At 39.6% G+C, this 20,239-nt stretch overlaps 1 protein-coding gene across 1 annotated transcript; it reads left to right on the top strand.

Annotated features, from left to right (window-relative positions):
• Positions 1 to 2,101: 2,101 nt before the first annotated feature.
• Positions 2,102 to 15,164, top strand: LOC143270713 (synaptonemal complex protein 3-like). The gene is made up of 8 exons (XM_076561696.1): positions 2,102 to 2,344; positions 4,254 to 4,320; positions 4,763 to 4,797; positions 7,056 to 7,173; positions 8,646 to 8,745; positions 11,717 to 11,815; positions 14,214 to 14,321; positions 14,459 to 15,164. Exons 1-8 carry the CDS (start codon positions 2,338 to 2,340, stop codon positions 14,513 to 14,515), a joined length of 591 nt encoding a protein of 196 aa, XP_076417811.1. The 5' UTR covers positions 2,102 to 2,337; the 3' UTR covers positions 14,516 to 15,164.
• The last annotated feature ends 5,075 nt before the right edge of the window (positions 15,165 to 20,239 follow it).

Below are 20,239 nucleotides of genomic sequence, written 5' to 3'. Positions count from 1 at the left end.
AGAACATATTAAGTATTAGATTCAGCTTCTTTAGGATAGGACACCTTTGAATGATCTTTGTAACATGCCATTTACCTATGCTCTATACTTCTCTGGATTTTACTATGTGTTTCTTGCTTGATATTGTTTGCATTGGTTGTAGTTCCATCTTATCTAGGTCATTATCCCTCATTATTCCTGGACAATATTTGATAACCATTCCTTTGTATATAGTCTTATACTAGTTTAGAACCTTCTTATTTAGACAAAAAGGAGGAGATGTAGTGGGTAGCTATTCCAGCATGGATCTGGAAGTTCCAACCCACATTGAGACTCTGGCAACTGTCACGCCTACGAGGTGGGGCCAAGGGAGACATCTGGAGACCGGAGACCTGGATGGGCAAGCACGCGATCTGTTCCTGGAACCTGGACGGTGGAGGTTGACTGAGCAGAGCTCCAGAGAACACTGCTGGACTGCGATACACCTTCCCCAGACCCCCCCCCCCCCCCGCAACCTATCTATTCCTTCATTTGTAAGTCACCCACTAAATAAATCTTCCTTTTAACTACGTGGAGTGGCCTTTATAATTTCCAAAATATAGGAGTTTTAAGAAAACAGGAATAAAGTCCTAACTAACATTTTGCATGCCTAATCTTAGGAGTGATTAGAGAAATACAAGCAAACAATGGCAGTAACAACAACAAAACTCACAGAGAGGGGCTAGGGAGATGGCTCTTTTGATCAAGTTCTGGCCTTGCAAGCATATGGACTTAAAGTGGGAGCCTAGAATCCACTTTAAAAATCCAGGCTGGCAGGCCAATGCTGGGTAGGTGGAGACAGGCAGAGAGATCCCTGGAGCTTGCTGGCTAACCAGGCTAGTGGAATTGGTGACCTGCAGGTTCAGTGAGACCCTGTCTCAAGATTTAAGATGGAGAATGATGAGGCTATGCATTATAACCGCCTACACACACACACACACACAGAGAGAGAGAGAGAGAGAGAGAGAGAGAGAGAGAGAGAGAGAGAGAGCACATATGTGTACTCAGAAGAACATGTGGGCACACATACTCATAATTCAAAATTGTTTTTTACTTAGTGGGGAAAGTCAGTTCCTTTCTCACTAGGATGCTGCAAAATCATCAGGATGTCATTTTTTTCTTAATCAACTTATAAGACTAAAGTAGTCCCTGTAAAAACTATGTCAGTTATTTTCTTTTTCTGGACGCAAAGGGTACAAAAATGGCCATTAAAATTATTTCCTTTTTTGGTGATTACACTAGAATTACATAACTTCCCCCTTCCTTTTCTTCCCACTGTACCATCCCATAGAGCTCTCTTTGCTCTTTTCAAGTTTAGCCTTTTTCTTTTTTAACAGTGCACAGGTAGGAAAACAGTGAAAGCAAACAGCTTTTGGGAGAAATGCCCTCGCTCACATAAAGTGCATGCAAGACTGGTCTGGAAAAATGGCTCAGCTGTTAAGAGCACTTATGGCTCTTGCAGAGGACTCTGTTTTGAAGCTCCCAAATGATGGCTCCCAAATATGCATAACTCCAGTTTCAGAGGATCAGTGCTGTCTTCTGGCTTCTGTGAGCATCAGGCATGCATGCATGTGGTTCATGGACATACATGATGGCAAATACTCATAAACATGTCAGAGAGAGATATAGAGATAGAGATCCAGAGAGAGAGACACAGAGACAGAGATTCAGAAGGAGCGAGAGACAGAGACAGAGAGAGAGAGAGAGAGACACAGAGAGAGAGAGAGGAGAGAGAGAGAGAGAACACTCTTGGAATCAGTCTCAGTAGGTAGAGACAGGAGGACCAGAAATGTGGTGTGCCTATGTACATGCAGGAAAAACACACACATTAAATATATACATACATGAATCAAAACAAAAATTCATACAAGGCCCTCTACAGTTGAAATAAGGTAGCAGTGCCATGCTTCGTATTTTACACGTTTTCCTTTCATTTTCAAGCATGTAAAGGAGTATAAACCTAGAAACTGACAGAGTTTCGTGCTTTGCTTCGTATTTTACATGTTTTCTTTTCATTTTCAAGTGTGTAAAGGAGTATAGACCTAGAAACTGGAAAGCATTTGTCCTGAAGTCAGTGGTCCGTTCCCAGGGCTGAAGACGCCATCAGGATCAACCCGTTTGCCCTTCCAGCGGAGTTGGCCTCGCACTCTATGTGCGCATGTGCGGCCGTTCAGCCAATCAGCGAGCGCCCTGAGGAGCCTGCCTCTTCTCCCGCTCAAATCCCAAAGGTCCTCGGGCCGCGGTGGCGCTGGCACAGCAGCTTTCTCGGTCGGGGCGCCGAGTGCCGGAGGGGGCCGACGTGAGGGTGCTCACTGCCCGATGCCCAGTAAGCGAGTTCGGCTCGGCTGAGGGTTTGGGGTCACTGGAGGAGGCGGTGCTTAGTGAGGAAAATCCTCCGGATGGGCCGGTGACCTCTGGCAGGAAGTCGTTCCCGTGACTTCTGACAGGAGAACGGAGGCGGAGAACCTCACTAACGGCCGAGGGATGAACAGGCCGCGGCCTTCGAGGATGGGCAACCCTCGGAGGACACACTCACGGAGCCTGGCGGTAGAAGCCGAGAGCGGGGTGGGGTGAGGGGATGGGGGTGGGGTGGGCAGGACCGGGGTCTGCGGAACATGGAGCCCTGGGGAGGAGCTGTGGGGGCTGCCCCCATGCTTCTGGGTGGGGCCCAGATCCCTTAGACACAAACTGAGGACCCATCTTCGTTTCCCTCCTTGTGGTCTGCTGGTTTGATGCGGACGGTGTGGATGGTGGAGAGCGGGGCGTGGCGAAGGAAAATGAAAAACAGAGGAGACATTGCAAGGGATTAATAAGTAACCCAGGGTGGGTTCTAACCACTGATCCTCCAGGCCCAATCTCCCACATACTGGGATTAGAGCCCTGCACCACCACGGTCAGCTTCTTCTGACAGTTTTGATTTGTTTCTGTAGGGTGGGATCTCCCTTTGCAGCTCAGGCCTTGTCAAGCTTAGACTGGCCTTGAACCTGCAATCTTTAAATATCTTCTGATGTTTGAAATACTCAGCTTCCTCAAATACCCAGCTTCTCGAATGTCTGGTCTTTCTGTGGGAGGAGTGGTGGTTATGGTGGTGGGTGTTTGTTGTGAATAGACCATACGATCTTTTTCCATGAACACATATTTGCCCAGGTTGATTTCTGATAGCACCATGATTTTACTTTAAAACTGAGCTACAGACTTGCTCACTTTTTAAAAAGAATCGGTGAGACATAGGACCAAAATTCAGATGTCCCAGACGTTAAGAACAGAAATATTTTGCTCTTTTTTTTGTTGGGGGGGGGGAGGGACTCATATAGTGTAGGTTGTGGCCAATTTTGCATTTTTAAAATTGAGAAATGACAAATTGTTTGCTTTGGTTAAAAAGGATACTTTTTTAAAAAAAGAAATCAAAGTTTGGATAGAGACATGTTGAGTAGGATACAGGAGGAGATGGAGAGGGGGAAATGTGCATACATGTCACATGTATTGAATATGTATATGAAATTATCAGTAATATAGGAAAATTATTAAAAAATCAATGTAAAAAGAGGAAAAAACTTAATCTTTCAATGAACAAAGATAATTCTTATTTGTTTTTTTGACATTTTAAATTTAGCATTTATTTAAATGATACCTTTGGATTTCCATGACTTCTGAGATTCTTTACCTTTGTGTTTCAACTAAGAAAACATCTGATCGTTTGTCAACAGAAGAAGGGATTTTGGTAGAGTTATGTCTGTAGGCAAGAAGGAGCGCTTAGTGCTTTTTGACTTTGATGATGAAGAAGATGGTCTGAGTGTTTTGAAGAAGGCTCTGTCTGAAGGTACAGCATATCCAGTGTTGGGCATTGATGGTGTCCTGGAGTTCATCTGATTGTTACCTAGTCTCAGATTTCCTGATACTTTCATTTCTAATTTTAGATGTACATTTCTCTACTGGAGTTTTAGTGATGCATATAGCTTCTCTTGGCTCTGTAGTCCCGGTATATTGAGAAATAATGAAGAACTTAAAATGGTTTTACCCCAGGAAGACTTGAAAATTGGTCATATAAAATGCTGACAAATTGTGAATTGATTTCATAAAACCTGCAAAGAAATTATTTCATTTCTGTAGCTGCTTCAAAAATTTACATTGAGAAAAGTTCCAGAGAAATGCAAATGAAGATAGCACTTTGCTAACTATTAGTAATATAACATAATTAATTTCCAATGTGTTTTTCATTTGTATTGTTAATACAGAAAAGAGCCCAGTGTTGAACAAAGATGAGAGGAAATGCCCTCCTGCAGAAGTGGATGAAGCTATGGGGTAAAATTTTCAAATACTTTTTTTGCCAGTTCAATAGAGTACTTCAAATGTAGTGCCTGTGATTCCTGCTCTAGAGAGGTGGATGAAGGTAGATTAGAAATCCGAGGTCATCTTCAGCTATATACGTATTTCAACCTAGCCTGGACTCCTTGAGACCTAGTTAGTTGGGAAGAAGGGGTTCAGCAAGAGTGAGAGACAGATAAAAGAAAGTAATGGGGATATACGTGTATGAATTGTCAGCAATAAAATATTAACAAAGGTTTACTTTATTTGTCTAAGAAATAGTTTATGTTAGGTTGCATGTGACATTTGTTCCAACCCATATGCTATATATTATAAATAAATAAAAGAACTTTTTGTGTAAAGTTTTGTGTGTGCTAGGCAAATGATCTACCACTGAACTATATTTCCAGCTTTAATTTTTATTGTAATTTCTTCACAGAGATGAAATACACACTATGTTGGATAAATTCAGAGGTATGTTTTTTGGAGTAGAACTGTCATTTAATGCTTTCTTAGCACTGGATTTCACATGAATTTTGTGATTTAAAAACATAAATTTTGCTGCTTAAAATTTTCCATGATAAAACAAAGTAAAAATGATGCCTTTAGACCTGTGAGTCTCATATAGAATTTTAGAAGAAAAAAATAGATGGAGAAAATTTTACCATTCTTTCTATTCCCAGACTGATAGTTCCCACAAGTGATTCTATGTATCAGGTTTTCATTTCCAAAATGTATTTTGTAAGACTCTTGCTGAATTCTGTTTTCTGTGAAGGAGAGCATGATCCTGAAGACTAATAAAATTCTTCATTATTATTTGTTAAGATTTATTTTCTTTTTAATTATGTGTCTCCTTGGGGGGTATGTGCACATGTAAGTGTCTGTCACATTCTGAAGATGGAGTAGGATATCCTGGAGCTGGAGTTAGAGGCAGTTGTGAGCTGTGTAACATGGAACTGGGAAATGGTCTCAAGTCCTCAAAAGAGCAGCAAGCACTTGGAACCACTGAGCCATCTCTCCAACCCCTTTATAATTACTTTTATATCCAAAACTGTGAGGGTACTGGCTTATCGGTTAAGACTGATTGCTTCCCTTGTAAATGACCTGAGTTCTGTTCCCAGCATCCTCATGGTAGATTATAGCCATTTCTAACTCCAGTTCTGGAGGATCTTACTCCCTCTTCTGATCTCTGAGGGCACATACAAGTTATATATACATACATGCATGCAAAACATTCATCTACATCAAGTGAAGAAAATCGAAAATAAAAGTTGTGAAAGGGAAAGATCTGAAATTTAAATACTGTTCATCACTTGTATAAACTCCCTTTTATATAGTATTTTGTTAATTACTTTGTTAATTTTGTGTTGCTTCCTTGTTTTTAAGACAGGATCTTACTATGTAGTTCGAGTTGATCTGGAACTTGATCTGAAGCCCAGTCTAGGCTTAAACTGTAGATCTCCTGTGGCAGCCAGAGGTTGAAATTGGAATGTCTTCCTCAGTCATTTCATGTGTGTGTGTGTGTGTGTGTGTGTGTGTGTGTGTGTGAGAGAGAGAGAGAGAGAGAGAGAGAGAGAGAGAGAGAGAGAGAGAGAGTTTTGCCGTCATATATGCATGCAAAACATGCTTGTCTCTTGCCTTCAAGAGCCAGAAGAAAGAATTTATTCCTCTAGGAATGGAGGTATAGATCATTGTGAGGCACCATGTGTGTGTGCAGGGGAAATGAACCCGAGTTCTCTGAAGAGCAACCAATGTTGTTAACCACTGAGAAATCTCTCCAGGGCCTTCCTTTTTTCTTGAGAGAGGATCTCTTTGTATCTGCACCTCATCATTTCGGAGAGATTGAATGTCCAAGGAGTCCGAAGGAGCTGCCTGTCTCTGCCCCTCAGTGCTGTGGTCAGGGACACACAACATCACAGCTGGCTTTTATGTGCGTGGTGGGGATTCAAACTCAGGGCCTCATGCTTGGCATAGAAGGCATTTTAAACACTGAGCCATTTCCCCAGACAAAAGCTATTTTTCCATCTTCGGTATTTTGCTAGTTTTTATAAAAATATATTTAGGATTATCGTTGACAATATTTTAAACAAATATCTTATTTTTTTAATCATGACTTGGATTATAATACTCAAGAGAGTAATTTTATGTATTTTAAACCTTGAGTTATAAGACGATACTTCAGGATCATTTCTGTAGTTAAAAGTTTGACTTCTAACCACTGTTCAAATGCTGGCTAATAAAGCTGATGTCGGTGGGATATTATTTTTTTGAATTTAGAAGTATTTCCCTTCTGCTAAACTGTTTTTGAAGCACTTAAAATTTATCTTCAACATTTTTCTCCTGGGTTCATTATTATTGTGTCTAATTTTAAAATTTTCTTCCATTAGGAAAATCAGAACTAAAGTAAGGTTGAACATTTCTCATCCAAAATATATAGGGCCAAAAATATTTTGGATTTCAGAGTTTTGTGTATTTTATGTTATTTGCATTGACTTCACTGGTTGTCCATCCCTAGTGTGAAAATGCAAAATTCTAAGTACTCTACAGTGGGAAACTTTTTGTGCACCATGTTGGTGATATATTTCAATTTAATTTTAAGTGTCAGTGATATTGTTTAATAATCTTTAGCCATATCTACTTATCTATATCTATATATCTATATCTATATATATACTTGAATATTTAGGAACAATTGAAGCTATTTTTAACATCAACCTTTATTTTCGATATAGATGGGATTAATAAATCTCTTCTTAAAAAGAGAAGAAGAGTGCAAATCTTCTCTGAAACTGTTTCCAAAAAGAGTAGCTACAAGATGAAACAAGTTTGGGGAACCAAACAACAGCGAATGTAAGTTTGCTGGCATTTTTAAGTGCCAAGTTTATATCATCTCTGAGTATATATTGGTGTAAATAACTTATGAAAATAGTATCACCTGTCTATTGGAATCTCCAGTGAAATGTTTCAATTGAATTTTCTCTAAGTAAGTAGTACTACAGCTGTTGATTTTAAATACAGTGCTTTTACTCTGTGAGGAAAGTCACGAGGCATGAGAAAACCCAGTCTCAGAGCTTTATTTTGGGGCCTGAGTGAAGAGAGCATGGCAGGCCTGTGGAAGAGACACATGAGGAGAAGGGACAGAGGTGGGAGGAGAAGAGAGAGGGGAAGAGTCTGTGATCAGCTTTTTAAGGATTTCCCTGCACATGCGCATGTGGGCTTAAGGAGCTATGCCATGCATGTGCAGATTACCTGACTGTACTGCACGCATTTGCATAATGCGCAGCATAGTGATGATGTAAGTCCCCTTGCTTAGCTACTGAACTGCTCATGTATGGTCATACAACTGGAGGAGTGGCAGAATCCTAACAATAATCCCATGTCTTCATAGAAGTGAGACATATTTCGTGGAAGTCAGTGAAGATTACATGCTCTTCCTTCCAAAGAACAGTTGAGAGAGTTATTATTTTAAAAGTAATTCATGTTCACTCTGGAAAAACATTTATTAAGTAAATGGTAGATGACATATAAACTATTCAATGTCATTTAGTTAACTGTGTGGACAATGTAAAATATACTTCATTTTACATCAAAACTAATTTGTGTTATTTTAATTTACCTAACTATTCTTTGTACTGAATCACATCTGCCAAAAGGGATTAGTAAAATATTTCTACTTAGAAAGAATTTACTTTTTGTGTTTTTTTTTTTTTTGTTATTTGAAACTGAGTTTCTCTGTGTACCCCTGGCTGTCCTGGAGCTTTCTCTGTTGACCAGGCTTGCCTTGAACTCACAGAGATCTGCTTGCCTCTGCCTCCTGAGTGCTGGGATTAAAGATATGCGTCACCACCCCCCAGCTGAAATAATTTGCTTTTTGTTGGAACCTGTAGAAATAGTGAAAAATTATTTGGAGATTAAATTAATCTTCCCTTGAAATATGTGTGTTTATATATATATATATATATATATATATATATATATATATATATGTGTGTGTGTGTGTGTGTGTGTGTGTGTGTATGTATATATATGGGAGATATATACATGATATATATGCATCCTTATATTTTATATATACACATATATGATAAAATTTCCTTGGATTTCAAGAGGCAAACCATATGAGAAGATTTTTAGTAAGGAAAAGACGTATTTTTAGAATTTATATAAATCTACTTTTACTCTTGGGTTCCCACCAGAATATTTAAACTGTTAAACTGTTATGATTTCCTTCTTTTTTATCGTATAAAATATGTCAATTTAATTTTGTTTTAATTATTTTCATATTGGTATAAAATGTGAGACTTTATCCTTATGTTTTACAGGCTGGAAGTTAACAATAAGTATTACCCGCAGTTGATGCATCTGTTTAAGCAGTGGGATTTGGAGAAGCAGAAATACAAGAAACAGCAAGAAAACCTAATTGTTGGTATCGCAATTAGCTTTATAATTAATCTTTGATAGCAAGATTTCAAGTAGGACTCTAGATGCTCGCCTTCAATAGGCCTGGGGAGCTAACCCAAGGTGCATTACCACTGTTACCCAGTTCTGGTCCTGCAGAACCGTAACCACAGAAGTATAGGCAAATATACCACAGATTCCACTGGGCTCCTTATAGTAGCTGGGATTCTTATCATTTCAAACAAAAGAAACTTTTGAAAGACTGAAGGTGGTTTACTTCTTGCTGTGAAACAAATCGTGGGTAAGTTAGATTTAGGTACGGTTGAATGGAAAACGGGGGTATTTTAGGAACTATCTTTCTTGATGTTGTTGCAAGTTCTTCTTGGGGTTACTAAGTTAATCCTTCCAATCCTATGTTTCCTCCAACATTGGAACATGCAGTGGACTGAGACAGACTTTCTCACTACTGCTGATAGAACAGCATCACCGAGTTCTTTGTGGTCATTTGCCCATTCCTGAAAAAACACACTGTACTTAGATTATGATTTGGTTTAGCTTTTCTTTTCTTTATTCCTTTCCTCTCTCCCTCCCTTTTGCCCTTCCCCCTTCCTTTCTTTCCTTTCTTTTTCTCTCTTTTCTGTCTCTCTCCTTCTCCATTGCTCCCCCATACCCTTGCTCCCTGCTTCTTGTGATGTGAAACTGAAGACAGGGCCTTTTACAAACTAGTGAATCACGCCACGGCCAAACCACAGCACCAGTACAGGAAACGGTTTACTTTCAATGTCCAGAGCTGTAACACAACTCAAGTCCCCCTCACACATTATATAGCTGTATTAGTTACTCTTTATATTTTCTTCTTTCATTGCTTATAATCATCAAAAAAATTAAACCTGGGCTGGAGAGATGGCTCAGAGTTTAAGATCCATGGCTGTTCTTCCAGAGGTCCTGAGTTCAATTCCCAGCAACCACATGGTAGCTCCACACAAGCACCTGTAATGAGATCTCGTGCCCTCTTCTGGATTGCAGGGATACATGCAGGCAGAACACTGTATACATAATAAATAAATAAAATCTTTCAAAACAAAAATTAAACCTAAGTTCTGGGGAAACAGGTCATATCAAATAATTTTGGACTTCATAGTTCAGCTTAGTTTTGCAAATGTTCAATTTGAGGTACACAAGAAATTTTGTCTAGGAAGATATTGAATAGGCCAATGACTTATATATAAGTCTGAGATTCAGGAGAGAACGCTGAACTAAAGCTACAAAGTTAAAATTCTCCGCTTAAATGCAGGTTTTTAACCATAAACCTGCATGAAATCACCAAGGGAGTGATTAAAAATGTAAATAGGAAGTCTGAGGATAGGCCACTAGGGGCCTAGTTGGTAGAAATTCAACTACCCCAAATGAAGGAATTATTTATAAAGAAAAGACCCTTAATTGTGCCATATACTGCCTATAGACCAGATAAGCTAGATTGAACAACAGGATTAAATTTAACAGAATGATTTGGTTGGAAAAATGATTACAAAACTAATTAGAAGCAGGTGTGGTAGTGACAAGTTTAGTCCCAACACTTGCAAGGCCAAGGCAGGTAGATCTCTCAGTTCGAGGCCAGCCTTGTCTACAGAGTGTGCTCCAGACAAGACAGTAAGACTGTCTGAAAAATAAAATGAATTAGAATTAGAATTAGAATGGGTACAGGACAGAACAGGAAAGAAAGGACTGCTTAGTAGGAGAACAAATGAAACAGGTTTGTAGAGATTCTTGTGTGATTTGGCTTTTTGAGCTGAGAGATAACATGTTTGTGTGTTAATAGGAATAATCTTTTTGTTGTTGTTTTGGTTTTTTGAGAGAGGGTTTCTCTGTGTAACAGCCCTGGCTATCCTGGAACTCCCTCTGTAGACCAGGATGGCCTCGGACTCACATAGATCCACCTGCCTGTGCCTCCCAAGTTGCTGGGATTAAAGGTGTGTGCCACCACTGCCTGGCAATAGGAATAATATGTAGACAAATTAATTATTTACTTTTTTGTGGTCCTGGGGGCCTGAAATTAGAACCTAGGGTTTCATCCATGATAGCAAATGCTCTTAGCACTAAACTATATCCACAGACATTTCTTACTTTTCCTTATGAGACAAGGTTTCATTAAATTTCCCAGGCTGGCGTGTGGTTCAGGCATGCCTTGTCCTTGTGATCCTCATGCTTCATCCCCCCAAAGCAGCTGATATGGCAGACAGAAGTTAACTGGCCTGGCTAGAGGGTCAAATTACAAATGTAAGGTAGAGGAGGTAAAGGCTGAATTCTTGAGTTTGAATGGGCATGTGAGACAGAACATGGTAAAGAGCAAGTATGTTGTATCCTGAGAAATGAGAGCATAGACAGATACAGGTTGGTAAAGAGAGACTTGATGTTTTCTTTGTGATGTTTCTGTATACATAGTGAAATAAGGACATCAGGTAGTGAAAATGATTCCACCAAGTAGACTAGCTAGAGTTGAATTTTCCAAACTCGGGGTTTAGAAAAGTAAAAGTGAGAGAGTTAAAATTAATTATATTGTAGACATTGAGATTTCAGAGAATGAGCTCTTACTTGGATATGAAGATTTTCTACTTGTTCTCATGTGGTGGTGCATGCCGGTAATGACAGATATTTGGTAGACTAAGGAAGAAGCACAAGTCCCAGCTAGCATGTGCAATATAGGGTGACCCTGTCTCAAAAAGTTAAACAATTCCTTTTCAGCGAATGGTGGGGTCATTATATTGCATATTAATTATTTTTAAAATTATTTAAACTTAGACATAATCTTTGTCAAAGTCAAATGTTAAATGTATTCATTTTCAAATTATTTCTTTTGACTTCAGTATGGAATTATTCTTTTGCTTTAAGGGTGAAAATGTAGCTTAGAGATACAGCGTTGACCTATAAAATATAAAGATTAGAAGAACAACAAAAACATTTTCCAAAATACATAAGCGTTCCTTTACATTTGTAGAATATTTTCCAACAACAGAAGATGATGCTAAGACAGTGCAAAATTAAACAGATGCAGAGAATGAAACTAATTATGCAGATGGTTACACGATACATACAGGTATGTTGTACCCAGAAATGGAACACCTCAGATAATTTGTGTATAATGTTGATTTTCCAGCTGATTAGGGAAACATTTGAATATGAAATTTTAACTGCTTTTCAGTTTGAATTGTTATGGACAAAAGTGTTAAGTATAGTTGTAGAGCTCTAATTGTTTTGTGATGATTATTCAAGATAGGAAATGCAAATTAGTAATTTTACCTAACAATGTACTTGCCATGCATCATAGTCATAGCTGATTAACTCTTGAATCACCATTTCCTATTTATCTGAGATGAGGTCTGTGAATCAGTTCTACATTATCATCTGTATTTGCATCCCAGTGTTTGTTGAATAGGAAATACTGAATTGAAATTGTGGACTTTTTCTTTTCAAATGTATTATAGAAGTACTTTCTGACATCCTCAGTTCTGGAATGTTACACTGACCAAAAATGACTGTAATGCTACTTTATAATCATTAGAGGTAACCAAGATAGTACTAGACTGCTGAGGAGATTTTTAGATTGAGAGTTGCCTGTTTATACATAAGCATATTACTAAACTTGGTTCTCAATATTAAATAGTTTTAAAAGGATGTTAAAAGGTATGTTATTAAAATTTTTAAAATATCTTTCATGGAAACAAAAGTTATTTTAAGTGTTTTCAGGCAGAGACCTTGTCAGCTTTCTGTAATGTTCCCTAGGAACAGTTTTTTGATTGGTATCAATATTTGATAAAGCACTAATCAAGCTTTCACCTAAATAGTATCATCACTGAATGTTCCCATTTACCATTAGGAACATTAGTGTAATGTTTAACTCTTCCATATCTTTTAGGTTCTGAAATTGAGCTTCTGTGCAGTGGCTCATTATTTCATCAAGTCTTTCTTATCGCTATTAACCTTAGTTCATTCTTTCTGCTAGGAAACCTTATCATCTGTGTACTTTGAAAACTCTTAACTGATTTCTCTTCTTCAGTCCATCCTTCATAGGTCTGTCATGTTGTCTTTCTACAACATCTCTTCCTTCCTGCACATCCATCAGTGACTTCTCAGGTGTTATAAGTTTCTTAAATACATTCTAGCTATTTAGATTCCCCATGACTGAGTCTCGTTTTAAGCACCATTTCCTCCATGTACCTACAATCCCCACCTCTACACAACTGCTTTGTCTCACCCCACAGACTGTACTCCTGTGATCTGGGAGTGTTGTTCTCCAATATGTTTCAGTCCTCCTTATCTGTTGATGTCTTGTTCATTTACCAGCTAAACTAAAATCTTTACCACTCTAATCTCTGTAGATACAGAAAGCTGCATTTCTATTTGTATTTTAACTTATTTGCACTGTTGTTTATATTGTTCCTCATTGAAGAAAAATAAAGCAATCTCCTCTTACTATTGTTGTTGTTATTATTACTACATTAAGTAATTCATTTTGGGGACAATAGGAAGTAGAATAATAGTTTATTGAGTGGATAGTAACGGTTTAAAATTGATTTCTTTTGGCTGGATGTGATGGTACATGCCTATACTGCTAGTATTAAGGAGGCTAGGGTAGGGGGATATCAAATTTGAGGATTGACTGAGCTACATAGTGAGACCCTGCCTTAAAAAATACTTCATATATATATATATATATGAAGTTTTTTAAATGTAAAAAACCCTGAATGCTAAAACGTGATATTTCTGAGACAGGTCTCACTCTATTGCCTTATCAGGCCTGCTATGTAGGCCAGACAAGCCTTGAATTCACAGAGATCCACTTGTCTTGGCCCTCAAGTGCTTGGATTAAGGGTATGCCCCACCATATACAGATTAAAAATGTAATTTTCAATTTACATAATTTAAAAAGATTTCCACAGGTCAGATCATTTTCTTCCCTTAGTGAATTCATGTCACATTTACCACTAGTCCAAATAAAATATAATCTGACATTTGGAAACCTACTAGAAAATTTCAAAATTATCTTACTGTTGGGACCTTGTAGTCTTAATCCTATGTCTTTAGTCTTTGCTTTTCTTTGAGTCAGGTCCCACTGTGTTGCTCAGGCTTACTTCTAGATCTCTGTTCTCCTTCTTGAGCCTCCAGATACCTAGGAATCTTGTGATACTGCACAACATTTTTGTTGTTGTTTGTTTGCTTTGGCTTCATCTTGATCTTAACAGTTCATTAAACCTTTGTTTGGGAGATAGTATGCTAATTTAGTCTCTTTAACAACATTTGATTCATATCTGATGTCTTTTACTTCATTCTATATTATTATTATTCATTTCTAATTTATAATGTTTTGAAAAATGGAATAAATAATAACCATTGATGAGTATTAATAAAGTCTCACTTGTGAAAATAAATTTTACAATTTAGAATCTAAGATGAAACAGGATGGTTTACAACTGAACTTGCCTTTTGTGTTTTAGATTTTGAAGAACATTGAGGATAAGAATAATAATGATCGAAGTACTGCTTCATTTGTTGAACTTAAAAAAGAAATAGCTGAGTATCAAAAGAAATACATGATGGAAACGGTAAGTTATATTTTAATCTGGAAGTTTTATACATATATATATATAAAATTTAGCAGAAGCACTGAAGTATTTTATTTACTAAAATATGCATAACAACTAAAAATTCATCATTTTTATTTTCTCCTTCTATGAGACAGCAGCAGCAAGAGATTGCAAATATTCGAAAGTCTCTTCAATCCATACTATTTTCATGATTCTTTGAAGAAAACATGAACCTGTGTGGAGCAATATAATTCTAATGTTAGATAAAAAAAAGCATGTTTTTATGGTGGAAATTCACATTTAAATAAAATGAGAACAGCAAATAACTAGCACCTATTCTGATTTTTCCAGGTTTTAACTCTTTTGTTGTTAATTAGTGAGATTTTTCTGTGCAGCAATGTGAATTCACTTTTGTGAATAAAGATTAGTTTGTTTGTTTTTTGCCATTAGTGTATTGCTTTGTTTTATTTTGGAGACATGATCTTACCATGTGACCCAGACTAGTCTCCTATTTCTGAGCTCAAGTGATCCTCACAACTGAGCCTCCAAAGTGCCTGTGATTTTTAATTTTGATTTTGTGATATATGTATAGTATTTATGTATATGTACTATATGTATAATACTTATCTCAAAATTGAACATGTTTATGTGCCTCTTCATAAAAAGGCAGCAGCAAAAGATTGCAAATTCTCTCAAAAGCTTTTACAATTTATTATTGTACTTTCCAAATAAAATAAAAATGGCATGTGACTGGCAGCCATTTCTCTGTAGCAAGGTTTCAACTCTTTTATTGTAAAAGTAATTTTTTTCCTCTAACACTGTCAACTCATTTTATCATCAATAAAGAGTATTTAAGTTTAAGTTTTGGCTTCTGAATATTTTTTAATCACTCATAACAGGTACAAACATACTATTATAAAATGTCAAATTGAGCATTGTATTATGTTATAGGTTTTTCTGTCTTGTCTCGTTTTTTGAGACAGATTCTAACCGTGTTTCCCAAACCAGTCTTCAACTCCAGCGCTCAAGTGACCTTCACATCTCAGCCTGCTAGATACCTTGTACTATAGGTGTGTGTCACAGTACTGAGCTTCTTTTTTTTTTGAAGGAAAATATTCAAGATCCCCATTTTACATGTATATCACCTTCTTTGTGTTTAGTAAAATATCAGTCCAATTTGAGGGAAATAAAATATTCTTTGATTTATAAAACTTACTTAAAACAAACCTTGTGTCTAACAATAACTCAAACTGCCGTGTGTGCCTGCAGCTGCCATGCTCCCTGCCACAAAGATAGTGGACTGAGCCTCTGAAACTGTAAGCCAGCCCCAGTTAAATGCTGTTCTTCATAAGAGTTGCAAGGATCCCCTGGGACAGGGCAATAGAGTAGAGTTTGCTGATGGGGAGGGGAACAGGGGGAATCTGGTTGGGGGTATATGGAGAGACTGCAGGGAGAGGCAGCTGGAATTGGGGGGAACTTGGGGGTAATGTAGTAACCTAGTGCAGTGGAAACTTCCTGAAATCTATAAGGGTGACCCTAGTGAGGACCCCTAGCAATGGAGGATACAGAATCTGAAATGGACATCTTTTGTAGCCAGGCAAGGCTTCCAGTAAGGAGCTGGAATTGCATTCAGTCACGTCTTTGGCCAAAGGGGTTCTGTGGAAATCCCCAAATACCCCAGGCTCATGCTAGGACAGAAGGTCGCCCTCCAAATACTGATAGCAGGGTGGTCTTATTACAGAGGACAATATCCACATAGCTCATTGAATGTAGAGAAGTTAGGTGGTACCTTCATGGAACCATCACAGCTATGGTCTAGTCTCTGGTGTGGGAAGGTACTTTTCAGGCCACTAAAAGAGAAACGTGGACAGCAACCAAGCCACAAAACCTTCATCCTACAATCGGCCTGCAAGATATGCAGGGGGAGGGGGAATGGTGGTGCAGAGCTTGTGGGAGTGGCCAACTAATGTCTGGTTTAACTTGACGTCCATGTCATGAGCAGGGGCCCATGCCCAACAATGCCTGGATAGCCCAGAGACCTAGGGTAGAACCAGACATGACAGGCTAAACAAATAAACAAACAAACAAATAAATGTAAATAAAACAATGAAATGATTCCCTATGATATTCTGCTATACTCACAGACTGGTTCCTTGTCCAGTCCTCACCAGAGACACTTCCTCCAGCAGCAGATGGGATCATGTGCAGAGATCCAGAACCAGAAGTATGGAGTCTAAATTGGAGGTCTCCATTCGGTCCCTTCCCTTGGAGTTCAAGAAACCCTGTAGAGGAGAGAAAGGAAAGACTATAGGAGTCAGAGGGAATGGAGGACAGCGGGAGAACATGGCCTACTGAATCAGCTATGCTGGGCTCACCTGGGCTCACAGAGACTGAAGTGACAAGCACCGGCCTGCACGGGTCTGTGCCAGGTCTTTGTGTACATGGTATAGCTGTTAGCTTGGTGTTCTTGTGGGACTTGTTTCTAACAGTGGGAGTGGAACGATCTCTGACTCTTTTGTCTGCTCTTGGGACACTTGAGCCTCGATGAAAGCTTTTGCCTTGGCTTACTGTATCTTGTCTTGTCATATTTGGTTGTGGTCTCTGGGAGTCCTCCTCCTTTCTGAATGGAAACACAGGGGGATTAGATCTGGGGGGAAGGGGTTTGTGGGGACCTGGGAGAAGGGGAGGGAAAGGAAACTGGCTGGGATGTATTGTATGAGAGAAGAATCTACTTCCAAATGAAACAAAACAGAAGTCTTTAGACTGTTTATGCACATCTGAAGCCAGTCAATTTTACCACTGATTTCATTGTCCTTGAACATATTCTGAGATGAGCAAAGTGGTTGAATTTGATCATGGAGCCCAGGCTTTTCCTTTGTCAATTTATCCAGAAATGGTAGGACCAACCAACCAGTATCATCATTTTCCTTGTTTTCCACAAATTGTCAAAAATTTTATGTAGAGTCACCAACTCTGTTTCTGCTCACAACTGGTGAATCAGAATAATCAAATGCATTTGTTTCCTTTAGTCACACCATGGGCTTTCAGAACTCTCTGAGCTTCCAGGAGAGGCTTCAGTAACTGTAGGTGTTGACAAATTGGAAAACCTATGCCATGTGCTTAAAATTTATGCCAGGTGGCAGCGGGACATGCCTTTCATCTCAGTACTCAGGAGGCAGAGCCAGGAGGATCTCTGTGAGTTCGAGGCCAGCCTGGTCTATAGAGTGAGATCCAGGACAGGCACTAAAAACTACACAGAGAAACCCTGTCTGGAAAAACAACAACAATGTTATCCTTATATTTCTGTTGTTTTAAAACCTCTTCTGGTACCAAAATCGGCATTAATCATGGTTCTTTAGAGGATCAAAACTTATGAGGAAAGGCAGAGATAGTACATCCCGCAAAGACTTGTGTCACGTGTTCTTTGAGTTGGTCCAAACACCCTCCTGCTTTGGCCCACCACGGGAGCTTGGGGCACAGTTCAGTGTTGGCCTAACTCTTGGGAACTCAGGGACACCCTCATGCTCAACAGCCACTCAGGATGGTGGCAGGTCCCTCCCGCCATCTGTGTCCCACAACACCTCATGGTGGAGAGAGACCCTTTTCTGAGGAGTCCCTTGAGTGAAGAATGAGGGGACTCCAGGAGGCATACCTTGAAGTTGTTCCTGTGGTGTTTCTTCAGACCCTGTCTTCCACTGAAAGATAGCTGAAATTCGCTGCCAAAGTCTCTGCATACTGGTGTCACCACCAGCCTGGGCAATGCCGAGGCTTGCGAATGAATCACTAAGCCTGATGTTATGAATCTCAGGATCTGGCCCCACTTATCTTCTCCAGCTTCTGTGAGATGGTAGTGACCAGCTAAAGGGCAGCCCTCAGGAATGACAGGGACAGGGAACCACCCTGGCTTCTGGCAGCTCCCTAGGTATGGGAACTGAGGGTCCTGGGAGTGGCTGGGTACATTAGGCATGTTCCCATTATCTTGCACAGGCATTGGGTAGTTGTAGGGTGGGTGTGGCCTGGTTGATCAAAACTGCGTACTTGGTGTAAGGGCTGACTATGAGCATAATTATAGCAAGGCCCAGACACTACCATCACTGACTCCTTCACTGAGGCATCTTGAAGGAAGAGAGACTCCTGGCTATCTTGGTCTTTGCCAAGAAGAATCTATTTTCAATAAAAATAAGTAAAATAAAATAACATATTCCCTCATAATGTCTGTAAGAATTTTATTTTCGTTTTTGTTCATCTGAATTTTCATGTGTGCTATCAGAAAAGAAACCAGTTATTTTAATCTTCATATGTAAACCAACTGTTGCAGGAATTTCAGGGAAGCTGAATTTTCTCTAGTCCCCAATGTGAGCACCATCATTTTTTTGCAGCCTTTTCCCAGTTAACACCCACTTTGATGGTGATGTCTATAAATTGCTCAGGATGTATCCCTGTAAAATCCCTCTTGCATTTGGGGCTTCCAGTGAACATCTGTTATCAACTGTTGGCCAAAAGCTGTATTGACCACTGTCCAGTGCACAGGGGCCTCCGGGTCAAAACAGGTGTACTGTCTTTAACTGTCACAGAGCTGGTCATACAATTGGTTCAGGGACTCATCAGAGCACTGAGTGACTCTTCAAATTTTGACCAAGATTATGACTCCACAATCTCCATTCTGAACTCCTCCAGCCTGACTTTCATCATTCTTAGAAGTGCCTGGAGAACCTCTGGTGTGTTGGGTTACATTTGGGACACTTATCAGGAAGGAAGGTGTCGGCAAATCACTTCAGGTTAATAGTGTTTGTGATGCCTGAATGATCAGCGAGGAAGGTGCTGCCTAGTAGACCCTACACTCTTTCCTCTGGAGGTAAAAAGGGCAATCAGGAGCTGCTGGCAGTTGCCCCAAGTAAGTTAGTGGCTGTGCATAATGGTAGACATGAGGTTGATTGCTGTTGGTTGATTTTTCTACTCTTTTGGGGCCCCACCACCCAGTTCCCACATAAATACAGAGAGGCTTTTCTTACTTTTAAATGCCCTGCCATAGCTTGACTTGTTTCTAGCCAGCTTTTCTGAACTTAAATTACCCCATCTACCTTTTCCCTCTGGTCTTTTCTTTTCTTCTGTGTATCTTATTTTCACTCTTACTCATGGCTGGCTGGGTGGCTGGGTGGCTGGGCTCCTGGCCCCCAACACCCTCCCCTCCTTGTGCTCTTGCTCTTTCTTCTTTTTCTCCCAGATTTTCTCCTTCTATTTATTCTCTCTGTCCGCCAGGCCGGCCTATCCTTTCTCCTGCCTAGTTATTGGCCGGTCAGCTTTTTATTAGGCCACCAGGTGTTTTAGATAGACACAGTAACACAGCTTCACAGTTAAAACAAATGCAACATAAACAAAAGTAACACAACTCAAAATAATATTCTACAACACTTGATCATAACTTGTGGCTGCTCTAAGTATGGTGGGGTGTGATGTCACTAGTTCAGGAGATCAGTAGTGGTGAATGCCTGATAAATATAATGAACTGGGTCTGGTCTGAGAATCCTGTCCTCCTGGAGGTTGGCTGGCCATGGAGTTTGACACCACAGGCACAGGGCACTCAATGGCTGGTCACTGGGAAGCCTTCAGGGACCTGGACCTTAAGCATACTGAGGTGGAGGATACCCTCCAGCGGTCTGTGGAAAAGGGGCCAATGGCAGCTGTGGAATGAGCTGTCAGTCAGGATACAAAGCAGACATTGGCACTTTGTTCTGAATTCTTAGTGTGGGGATGGCCACCCTCAGGGGGAGGTGTAGATGGTGGAAGTTCCAAATCTTGATCCTCTAACTGGAAGATAGGTGGCTTTTTCAGGGTTGAAACTCCTCTTAGAGATCAGGACAGCAGTGGATACCCAAGAGGCATGGAATTGAACTCTGTCTTGTGGGTAGAGCGCCAGACTACACCAGGTATTGATG

The sequence above is a fragment of the Peromyscus maniculatus genome, chromosome X (genome assembly GCF_049852395.1).
Source record: "Peromyscus maniculatus bairdii isolate BWxNUB_F1_BW_parent chromosome X, HU_Pman_BW_mat_3.1, whole genome shotgun sequence".
Taxonomy (NCBI): domain Eukaryota; kingdom Metazoa; phylum Chordata; class Mammalia; order Rodentia; family Cricetidae; genus Peromyscus; species Peromyscus maniculatus.
The sequence above is the reverse complement of the archived record's forward strand: the minus strand, read 5'-3'. Positions and strand labels throughout refer to the sequence as shown.